The following is an 11,697-nucleotide window of genomic DNA, read 5'->3' on the forward strand; positions in this document are numbered from 1 at the left end:
TCCTTGGTTTTGTGTATATTAACATTAGCTCGGTATTTGGTTACTCCCTCTATTATGAAGGAGACCTGCCCTCTGTGTCCCTATTGCCTTTGTTCTTTGCTCCCTGTGGTTAAAAGCCCATCCATCTGCCCTTGACACTGACACGCCGCCGCCATAGAAACCGAAGGGAGGGGTGGATGCACAACAATGTGGGGCATCAGCTAACGAGCGCTTAATCGAACTGAGGACAAGAACGATAAGAAGGGGAAGAAAGCTTCTCGGGTCAGGCATCTAAAACGATCCGATGCTGCAAATTGAGGGAAGGAGAGCTGGGGTTCAGAACCTTTCACCTCCCGACCCAGAAGAGAAATCTGGGGTCTACCCGGGACCTAAATTAACACAAATTCATCATAAATCGCCATAACATCTACATTTATAAACTACTGATTCAACATCTGAGCTGAAAAGACCTCATGGAAAAAAACAAGGCTCTTCAATTTCAAGCAGGAAAATGAATTCACAGAGTATTGTGATACATTTTACTCATCAAAACGGGTCGGGACCCATTTCGGGTCAGGACCCTAAGTTTGGGAAAGTCGCTTATTGGGATCTGACACCAGGCCCCATGATCCAATCTGTGTTTGGATTTTTTTAGGATATAGCTATAGCTTCATACATACCATTACACGATACAATTATGTTAAAAGTATAATTTAAAGGTTTACATTTTTTTTTTCTCCATATAAACTGCTAATGACATAAGGCTTATTGATTTTTAAGAAGTAGCTGGATGTCTTTTTGAAGCTAAAGACCTGCTAAAGACCTGCTTTGTTAGTAATTAGGGTTAAGTCTCGGACAATGAAACAATTTTGCACACTTTTTGAAATGTATTTTAATTGTAATTTGATTACAGCGAAACAAACATAAAAGTAGGTAACAAAAAGTAGAAGTCCACAAGGAAAGCCTTTAAAGTGAAACAACCAGTTAGACGTGAGCGCAGATTTCAGTCCAACGTTTCACCTCAAACCTGGTTGCATCTTTTCCACCATGTGTGTCAGAGCACATGAGTGCTGCCCTCTCATGTGGACACAAGGGGACCGTACTCGGAGGATATCTCCGGATCTCCGCCTCCCACTGATTACATAAGGACAGAGGAATTGCACTCCCAGAATGTTTCTAAAGGTGATTAATTAAACTGAAACGTGATAAGAGCAAGGCGTGTTGGCTTTATTCATTTTGAGTTGTTTACTTTTGGTTGGGTAGCCCGTTTGCGTGTTTAAATCGGGCCCGGTGTTTATGAATGATGAATTTTTGGGTGACTTACTGCCCTGCCCCTTCCTGAGCCCAGCGGGGGACTGACGGCTGATCTTCTATCCGATCGGATAGGAGGGCAACCAGAGACCTGAGACCCAGAGACCTTCTGCCTGATAGGGCAACTGTCACACTCAGATATTTTTCTAATATAATAGAATAGTGCTTCAAATGTGGTGAGGAAAAAGCCGGCTTCAACATTAACTGTGTTTCCACAAAAATGCCATTGATGTTGGCCCATTGCGATCTTTGGTGTAGGATTTGAATTCTCAATTGGTCCAAATTGGACCGATGGCTTTGAACAGAGGCAAAGTCAATTTTATTACAACTTGCGTATGAAGCAGTTATTTCCAAAAGCTCCATGTCTATGATAACGTTGGCTCCAGAGCTATCTTGGAGACTACTGATAGGCGGGACTGACAGTTGCTCATTCAAGATAACCTAGTCAGGACATAATGGCATTTTAGTGGTTAGAGAACACCATCTCTTCCTTTTTTAATGTATTATATTTTGTATTGCGGCCTGGCACCATAGTGGCATATTAATTAATTATTACGGAGTAGGTCTAGGTATTATTATTAAGTAAAACAGTGTATTTATTATTTCAATTTGATGGCCACAATTTCAACTCAAGACCTTGAGTCTGTTTTCTATGTAACCCGAAAAGAAGAGATACAATTCCTCACCAAGAGGTCATCAGAAAATAAAAAAAACACACCATGCATTGGGATACGGAATGACTTAGGAGAAAGACAGAGATGTCTGGACTCTTTTATTAGAATCAGGGCGTTAAGGTCTAGGACAATTATCCATTTGGATCCTATCCCTAAAAGAAGTAATGCAATTAATAGATGACCCAGGGGTCAAGGATACTTGGGTGTTTCCCGGGGTCTCGCTTAAATAAAAGAGGGCCCCAAAGACATGTATACGATTATCCAGGGCTTTAGCCCTACACACATTTCTCAGAGCCTAAGCAGATTTCTCAGAGACTCTGCTTCCCATATTTTGAGTTGAAATTCCTCCCAGACCTACGTTCTACCGATCTAAGACGAGTATCTGAGAGTCAGACTTCTTTCTCATAAAAAAAGTCATATGCACATGAACTCAAATCCAAGTTTTTATTGAAAAACAACAAATTATTTTGTTTAGGTTGGAGAACAGGTCCATAGTAGCAACCATAGCAACAACAGAAAATATGGCATTAGCTAACAAACCTAACATAATATACTGATATAACTACTGATCTACGTGTAAAAATGCAATATAATGCTGAAACTATCGTTAAATGTAGCATTTTCCACTGAGTTTAAAATTAATGACAATCATTTTTTATTCTGCAGTCAGAAACTTGAGAGTCAAGTGATATATTGCTGTTTTCTTCAGCCGGTTTGCAGAGCGCTGGACTGGCACAATACAAGTAAGCCTGTCAATAATCACTCTGGTTATAGGTTTAACCAATTATTTCATAAAACGGTGATGCATCTTAGTTTGGCGGTATGGTTCCACTCTTTTCTGGTGCTCCCTGCTGTAGGATTTAAAGCATCACAAATAGATGTCAGGTAGGTACCAACATGACAACAGGGAGCACTATACAATCCTCCATGGGGTTCATCAGATATATGAACCCGTAGTGTCGGTTACATACAATACAGAGCAGAACCAGAGCAGGAGGAGGCTGGGTGGTTGTGGGTAAATTCTCAGCAAACAAGGTCCTAAATTGACCGCCTGTCAGTGTAGGTGCGTTTGATTGGATTAGGGGGCGTATGACTAGAGTGTGCCGCCAGAACTAGCTATTTCCGTTTATGGGTCTCCTTGACAAACAGAGCTCTGACGCTGGGCTCTTTCCCAGCTTATCATGGACATGGGGCTTTAGCAGGAAACTAATAACAAAATGACATGAATGAGTAACATGATATATGAAATATAATTACAATAGGATACAACGATTAAAATATGTATTTTCGCTATAAATAAAGTTGTGTAATACAGAATGGGTAATAAATAGTATTCATGCAAATCAAATTCCTTACACAGTATAGTCAAAGGCCTCCTATTCTCTTTCATTCGTCATCTTTTGTGGGCCTGGAAGTACAAGTAGGGAGTTAATTAGCACAAGTATAGAATTGGAATTTTAACACTTGGTGTTAAAACAACTAAAAAGTTACTAAAAACTAGTCAGGCTACACGTTTGATTTGATTAATAAAATCAATGCTGTTCAAGCAATTGTTACAGTAGTTTACTCTGCCTGGAGCTGAATGAGATACAGACTCTCTCTCTCTCTCTCTCTCTCTCTCTCTCTCTCTCTCTCTCTCTCTCTCTCTCTCTCTCTCTCTCTCTCTGCTCTCAAATTACCTTAAGTGGGCTAAATGTAGATAAGTAATAATGTTAGTTAAAGGGGAACCATCCCCCTCTGCAACATTCTCACAAAAGAGAGCCAGGCTGCATGTTAGGAAATCTCAGTGCTGACTGACAGTGAGCAAAGGAGAGAATAAACCCTTATAAATAGATACATTCAGTAAAATAAACAACCTACATTAACAGAGGGTTCTATTTCTTACCTGAATCCGCAAAACGTGCTAATTTGCCTTCATGTCAAGGATTCACAGCATAGAAGCCTGTCCGATTCTTTTTGGGTGTGTCACCCTGTTGAAAAACAATGTTGAGATGATCACATAAAGCCAGTTCAAATATATATAGGCCTATAGGTTATGTATAATGTTGGTGGTCGCTAATAGATTTTATTACAGAGGTGTAGTTTAGTAAACACAATTGTAAATCATAGGGTTAATGATGGCCACTGGCATGCCATTTTCTTGATCAAACCAGAGTTGAATTCCAACAAGTCAGCCTATGATCAGGTTAAATCAATAGAATAAAGTAAAGATATTTCAATGATTTCAGTCGCCTCTTTGTGAACAGTGTATTTTAAAACAAAAGAACAACAGACTAATTAATTGCTAAAATAACTTTGCTGTATTGTAGCTTCAGTTAACTGACAGAGTTGGTTAAGACTTTTAGTTAAGATTAACTCTGTCAAATTGAGTACTTGGCTGATGAATTCCCCTTATTGAGCTAACATAGTGCTCTTAACCAAGCTGCAAACTAGTCATCATTATGACAATCTAGGAATACCAACACAAATCGTACTTACAACCACCATCTTTGTCGGCATTGGACTTGAGGGCGTTGCTGTCGGTGCTGATGGATAGAGTACTGGCACAGTTTCCTGAGGAGGCATCTTGTTCTGCTCATAGTATGGGTCAGGGTTCTTCCCCATGGGGTCCTCTGATGGGAGCTCGCGGCAATAGTGAACACACTGAAAATAGTTCAAAGTAATTTCAACAAAGGCTTATGCATTGCTTCCTGGAGGGTTCAATTTGGCTTTCTAACCTAAGGCGGAATTTCCAGACATAAAGAATATACTAGAATACAAAAATGAAAAAATAAATAACTTTTCCGGATTACTAACCAAAAGGATAAAAATGATGATGAGAAGCAACAGGATGGCTGCAGCTAACACCAGGAGGGCAATGCCCCATCCGGGCACCCAGTCTCTATCGTCACGGTTTTCTCCACCACTGGGAGAGCCAGATGTTCCTCCACCGTTGGCCGGGTCAAGGGTTGCTGTATGGTTAGGGGTATTGGTAGGGTCAGTGGCGTTGGTAAGGTCAGGGGTCGTTGTAGGGTCAGGGTTATTTGTCAGTTCAGGGGTCACTGTATGGTCAGTGGTTGTTGTTGGCTCAGGAGTTGAAGGAGTTGAAGTTGGCTCAGGAGTTGAAGGAGTTGAAGTTGGCTGCAGAGTTGTAGTTGGCTCAGGAGTTGTAGTTGGCTCAGGAGTTGTAGGAGTTGAAGTTGGTTGCAGAGTTGAAGTTGGCTCAGGACTTGAAGGAGTTGAAGTTGGCTCAGGAGTTGAAGGAGTTGAAGTTGGCTCAGGAGTTGAAGGAGTTGAAGTTGGCTTAGGAGTTGTAGTTGGCTCAGGAGTTGTAGTTGGCTCAGGAGTTGTAGGTGGTTCAGGAGTTGAAGGAGTTGAAGTTGGCTCAGGAGTTGGAGGAGTTGAAGTTGGCTCAGGAGTTGAAGTTGGCTCAGGAGTTGAAGGAGTTATAGTTGGCTGAGGAGTTGTAGTTGGCTTAGGAGTTGAAGGAGTTGAAGTTGGTTGCAGAGTTGAAGTTGGCTCAGGAGTTGAAGTTGGCTGAGGAGTTGTAGTTGGCTCAGGAGTTGAAGAGGTTGAGGTTGGCTCAGGAGTTGAAGTTGGCTCAGAAGTTGACGTTGGTTCAGGAGTTATAGGTGGCTCAGTAGTTGTACTTATTTTCTTGCACGCATCTTTACCCAATAAGATCGGCAGCGGGACTTGAGAACAAAACAAAAAGAAGTAAGAATGTAATTAAACACTGAACACGTATACAGCTGTAGTGATTTGCAAAATATATGGATGTTGTCGACAAAAGATTGTGTAAAAACAAAGGTCTTACTGTTTTCCTTGTTCACAATGAGTTTCGTTTGGAGTAGGGCTGTTGCAATATTTTGTTCAAAGAGTCCATGGACAATATATGGGTTGATTTCATCTGTTTTGAAGATGATAGACGCGGTAGCTATCAGTCCGGATCTGTGAAGTATAAAAATAATAAATAAATCTAAAAACATTTAATGATAATGATACATTTTTCGTAATTGAAAAGTAATGATTTGTCTATAAATATGAGCTATAAAATTAGAACCAAAGCATAAAACAAATACAGCATACCCAAGCTAGCCAGACAAAAACATAATACTTGAGGGTCACAATACCTGTAGGTTATGCACTCAACACCTCCGTAGGTTCGTTTTGTATCGCAATCGTTACATTTGTAAACGCCGTCAAGCTGTAAGATGCACCAATAGTTGATTAAATTAAGCTACTTTGTCGTTTGGAACAAAAAATGACATGTGAAAGTATGTATGCCAGTTCAAACCACTCTGTTTCTAGTGTACCCCCTTATAAATGTCACACGGTGGTATGAGGTAGACAAGCTATGTAGAACAATTGTGAATACATCTTTGCTGGAATTCTAAATATCTACTCAGTATCATTTTCTTTTCTTTTTTTTTAATGGATTTGTTTATTAATATTGACATCTTATTTTTCCTGATATCTAAGAACGATGGTGTGGTTGTTAGAGGCTTTACCAGCATTTTCACTTCTGTATCCATCCACTTGGAGTACTCTGATTGAGGATTCTGCAGGGAGGCATTGAATACTTGATTGGTGATCTCGATTGCCAAAGCCAGAGTCAACTGAGGGTCAACTGAATCTGCAGATGAACCTGAGGGGTTTGAGTGTGAGATATTATCGCATCATATAATTAAGTTACATTTCCACATGAGTTAGGTTTCTGTTTCAACCCGATACATTTGATGGGAGCACCTTTTAAAAGAATCAATAGACCCAAATACTGCTTGCCTCTGTAAAAAGGGTCTACTGTTTGAGGTTATAGTCTGAAGACACTTTACATAAATAGAAGAATTTTGATAACCTAACATAAAGTCAATGTTCTCCAATTGCTAAGATGTAATATAATTGGATCACATTCAATTGTTCTGAAATAACTTAATTCTTAGATATTTTAAACAAATTCTCACCTGGAGTTGTAGAAATGGTAAGGCACAGAAGGACCCCCCACACCCATCTCGATGGTTGACCCATCTTGTAGAAAGCCAGTCAAATATTGCCAGTGAAAAGGAAATCCGATCAGACCTGAATGGACCTGTGCTTGGTGTTGAACAAAATGTGATCAAATGTTGCACAGTGTTCCCTTTCAAGGATTTTATCTTCTAGTTTGGTCCATGGGCTTGGCCAAGAGGTTGGTCCTTCAAACTACTGACACCAATCTATATTGGTTTTTAGTCACAGTAATTAATTTTACTATCTTTGCATCATCTATAACCTGGGTATTGACTTTGCTCTCTAAAGACAGTGTGGGCTGGATTTAGTTACCTTCATTGCCATGGGCCTGAATTCCCGTTGTGTTTTATCTTATCTCGAGTGGAAAAAACAAGTAACACACTGCAAAAACACTTTGTACCATTATTGAATTTATTGTTATTGCCTTTTAGATACATTACCATATATATATCATGTTGAAAATATCTAATTACAAATACAGTAAGTTGTTCAGAGACAACAATGTGAAACAATATACATTTATGTCAATGTGAAAAGGAGCCATGTTCCATCCCTGACCATGTTGATGTACAAAGGAGTGTTCCTCTGTTATCTGAAAGACCATAAGGTACAATATTGTTGCCCAAATAAAAGTGACAAAAGCTTTGAACAAATCTTTGTACAGTTGGTTGGGGTGGTAATTACAAAACATGACTACCAAAACCATGTCCAGAAGACATTTAGGAATTTGTCATACGTAAACTGACTGCTCAACAATGCTTAAAGATTATAGAATTCCGAGACCTAAAATACCTGAAAGTCGAAAATCCTGGAAGAATCCGATGTTCTGCCAGCTTCATCAATCTATCTGAAGCTGTCATGTGTAAACATGATGATGAAATTTACAAAAAAGCCTTTTATTTGATTTACATTTTAATTTGGAATAGAAGCTAAGCATTCTAAAGGCCTGAGAAGGTAAATAACATATAAACTCAGTTCACATCAATTCAGGGTCAAGAAGCATCCGCAGACAATAATGAACCTACATTTATATTTAATGGGGGAATTATAATTGTCACCTGTAATATCATAGTTTTCAAAGGTACGTTTGTTTGCTCAACGAGAAGTAAAGTTATTGAATACTAATTCATGAATATGCTTCCTTCTGCTATTCCTTCTGTTCATCCTGTGCATAAATCCAAGTGGTGATCTCATGTAACCACCAAACTTGACCTCTGTTAAAATAGGTTGTTTGTCAATCCATCCCAAAAGACCAATAGCCAAAAAGTCCATTTGAAACGGTTAATTTTGCAAACACATTTTGCATTGCAACTTATTAACGAAAGAAAATTAGCACTTTTAAGGTTTTTTATGCATAAGGCAAGGCAAGGCAAGGCAACTTTATTTATATAGCACTTTTCATACACAAGGCAGACTCAAAGTGCTTCACATATAAACATTGTCATACAATAAAATTAAATAATAGATAAGTAAAAGAAAACATATGCAAAGAGATGAGTAAAATAGAAAGTTAAAAAGGCATTTTAGTATTAAATAGTATAAATACAATCAATCAAATAAAAAATTCTAAAGACTGTTACAATCATCAACATGGGAGTCGAGCCATGCAGGAAGTGATGTAATTAGCATGTTACCTTGGGGTCTAGAACACTTGAGAGCAAGTTAAAGTCCACGATTATCCATTTCGTGGCTCTAACCCGATTACCAACTGTTCAATTTGATCTACTTGCTTTCTCGCCTAAAGCTGGAAGACCCGACATAACCAGAACATAAGAACATAGTAGAATACAAAAATGAAAAAATAAATAACTTTTCTGAATTACTGGATTACTGTCCAAAAGGATGAAAGGATGATGAGAAGCAACAGGATGGCTGCAGCTAACATCAGAAGGGCAATGCCCCATCCGGCCACTGACAGAGCCAGATTTTCGTCACTACGGGTCAGAGGTCACTGTAGGGTCAGGGATCTCGGTAGAGTCAGGGGTCTTGGTAGGGTCAGGGGTCACTGTAGGGTCAGGGGTATTGGTAAGGTCAGTAGTATTTTTAGGGTATGGGGTCTTGGTAAGGTCAATGGTCTTTGTAGGCTTAGGGATTGAAGTAGGTGCAGGGGTTGTAGTTGGCCCAGGAGTTATAAGAGGCTCAGGGGTTGAAGTTGGCTCAGGGGTTGAAGTTGGCACAGGAGTTGAGGCAGTGTTAATTTCAATGACAAATAACTTTTCGTCACAGTTGTCATCTTCACAGACGAAAAAGAGATAACTAAATAAAAATCAAATCATGATGACAAAAAATATGATGAAATATATTGACACTTCCACTGTGTGGAGCAAGAAACACCGGTAAAAACGTCACAAACTTGAAGCGCCTCTTGCAGACGAGTCATCCCAAAAGTCAAGCAAAGGTAAGCACACTTAAACTATTTTTTATGTATTTTATGTGTATGTATTTTTTAATGTTATTTTATCAGCTAACACGAACTGGTGTGTTTTCGTTAAATTTTAAATACAATACAAGCTGAAAGAAACCACTGCTGTCCTGCAACGTTACTGGAGCTCCGTGCTGTCGACACCACAGCAGGGCACAGAATCACAGGATTCACTCTGTGGTTCCTGTGACATAAGAAATACTTTTTAAATAGTAATGTTAAAAAATACTAATGTAACTATAGGGCCGTAGCCCCACTTAGTAGGGAAGCCACGCCACAGAGAGCCACTCTTACATACAGTAACGTTATGATGACGGGAGAAAGGAGCAGCAATGTAGTATAGAGCTGGTTGTGAGTGTATGTATGAGTGAGAGACGCTAATGGATGAGAGACATGAAAAATCTGAACTTGAATCCGTCCCCCCCCCCACCCTTATTCTACCTCACAGATACAGAAGACCTCCAACAAAGATGGGCCACTGAGTGCAAATAAAGCTAGTGCATCCCAGCTCTTCTAAGTGCTTCATGTGACAGACCAATGAGGACGCCATAGCAGAATGGATTGGAGACACAGGATAACCAGACAAAATGATTGAAGATGAGGACTTTGTTTTAATGATTGATACAGTTGATTGGAGGCTGACTTTTCCTGTGACTATGATTATAACTAAATCAAAACTGTCAAAATTTAGTTGAAGTTGGCTCAGGAGTTGTAGTTGGCTCAGGAGTTGTTCTCTAGCAAAAATCTTTATCCAATAAGATCGGCAGCGAGTCTTGAGAACAAAACAAAAAGAAGTAAGAATGTAATTAAACACTGAACACGTATACAGCTGTAGTGATTTGCAAAATATATGGATGTTGTCGACAAAAGATTGTGTAAAAAAAAAAGGTCTTACTGCTTGTGTATTCCTTGTTCACAATGAGTTTCGTTTGGAGTAGGGCTGTTGCAATATTTTGCTCAAAGAGTGCACGGACAATATTTGGGTTGATTGCATCTGTTTCGAAGATGATAGACGCGGTAGCTATCAGTCCGGATCTGTGAAGTATAAAAATAATAAATAAATCTAAAAACATTTAATGGAAATGAAATTCAAAATGACAGTGATCGATTTTTGTAATTGAAAAGTATTGATTTGTCTATAAATATGAGCTATAAAATTAGAACCAAAGCAAAACACAAATCCAGCATACCCAAGCTAGCCAGACAAAAACATAATATTTGAGGGTCACAATACCTGTAGGTTATGCACCCAACACCTCCGTAGAATAGTTTTGTAATGCAATCGTCACATTTGTAAACGCCGTCAAGCTGTAAGATGCACCAATAGTTGATTAAATTAAGCTACCTTGTCGTTTGGAACAAAAAATGACATGTGAAAGTATGTATGCCAGTTCAAACCACTCTGTTTCTAGTGTACCCCCTTATAAATGTCACACTGTGGTCTGAGGTAGACAAGCTGTGTAGAACAATTGTGAATACATCTTTGCTGGAATTCTAAATATCTACTCAGTATAATTTTTTTTTTTTTTTTTTTTTAATGGATTTGTTTATTTAATATTGACATCTTATTTTTCCTGATATCTCAGAACGATGGTGTGGTTGTTAGAGGCTTTACCAGCATTTTCACTTGTGCATCCATCCACTTGGAGTACTCTGAGTGACAATTCTGCAGGGAGGCAGTGAAGCCCACATTGGTGATCTCGATTGCCAAAGCCAGAGTTGTAGTGTCAAATGTGGCAGGGTCTACTGAATCTGCAGATGAACCTGAGGGGTTTGAGTGTGAGATATTATCGCATCATATAATTAAGTTACATTTCCACATGAGTTAGGTTTCTGTTTGGAGTTTCAACACGATACATTCGATGGGAGCACCTTTTAAAAGAATCAATAGACCCAAATACTGCTTACCTCTGTAAAAAGGGTCTACTCTTTGAGGTTATAGTCTGAAGACACTTTACATAAATAGAAGAATTTTGACAACCTAACATGAAGTCAATGTTCTCCAATCACTAAGATGTAATATAATTTGAACTAACATAATTATTTGATATTTTAAACAAATTCTCACCTGGAGTTGTAGAAATGGTAAGGCACAGAAGGACCCCCCACACCCATCTCGATGGTTGACCCATCTTGTAGAAAGCCAGTCAAATATTGCCAGTTAGAAGGAAATCTGGTCAGACCAGGGAATGGAACCGTGCTTGATGCGTGACAATATATATTCAAAGGTAGTGTGTTTCCATTCAATGATTATATCCTCTAGTTTGGTCCATGGGCTTGGCAAAGAGGGTGGGCCTTGAAGCTGGTGACACCTATTCAATATTG

The 11,697-nt window shown here is 39.1% G+C and overlaps 1 protein-coding gene and 1 long non-coding RNA gene across 2 annotated transcripts; both read right to left on the bottom strand.

Annotated features, from left to right (window-relative positions):
* Positions 1 to 1,800: 1,800 nt before the first annotated feature.
* On the bottom strand, positions 1,801 to 7,192 carry LOC130376072 (mucin-2-like). Its single transcript, XM_056583286.1, has 8 exons — positions 6,908 to 7,192; positions 6,455 to 6,591; positions 6,077 to 6,150; positions 5,761 to 5,894; positions 4,761 to 5,638; positions 4,443 to 4,607; positions 3,850 to 3,934; positions 1,801 to 3,372 (listed from the first exon to the last, which is right to left on the bottom strand). The coding sequence occupies exons 1-7, from the start codon at positions 6,969 to 6,971 to the stop codon at positions 3,884 to 3,886; spliced, it is 1,503 nt and encodes a 500-aa protein (XP_056439261.1). The 5' UTR covers positions 6,972 to 7,192; the 3' UTR covers positions 1,801 to 3,372; positions 3,850 to 3,883.
* A 2,751-nt stretch (positions 7,193 to 9,943) lies between these two features.
* Positions 9,944 to 11,006, bottom strand: LOC130376073 (uncharacterized). The gene is made up of 4 exons (XR_008893938.1): positions 10,988 to 11,006; positions 10,607 to 10,680; positions 10,268 to 10,407; positions 9,944 to 10,144 (listed from the first exon to the last, which is right to left on the bottom strand). It is a non-coding gene; the product is annotated as an uncharacterized LOC130376073 (long non-coding RNA).
* Between the last annotated feature and the right edge of the window lie 691 nt (positions 11,007 to 11,697).

This window comes from Gadus chalcogrammus, chromosome 22 (assembly GCF_026213295.1).
Source record: "Gadus chalcogrammus isolate NIFS_2021 chromosome 22, NIFS_Gcha_1.0, whole genome shotgun sequence".
Classification (NCBI taxonomy): domain Eukaryota; kingdom Metazoa; phylum Chordata; class Actinopteri; order Gadiformes; family Gadidae; genus Gadus; species Gadus chalcogrammus.

What these genes read in the sequence shown, in the direction of transcription:
- LOC130376072 (XM_056583286.1), bottom strand. Translation starts at nt 6,971, where the DNA reads ATGGGTCAACCATCGAGATGGGTGTGGGGGGTCCTTCTGTGCCTTACC. An exon ending in TACCATTTCTACAACTCCAG is followed by an intron (nt 6,592 to 6,907) that starts GTGAGAATTTGT and finishes CAAACCCCTCAG; the next exon opens with GTTCATCTGCAGATTCAGTT. An exon ending in CATTGTGAACAAGGAAAACA is followed by an intron (nt 5,639 to 5,760) that starts GTAAGACCTTTG and finishes TTTGTTCTCAAG; the next exon opens with TCCCGCTGCCGATCTTATTG.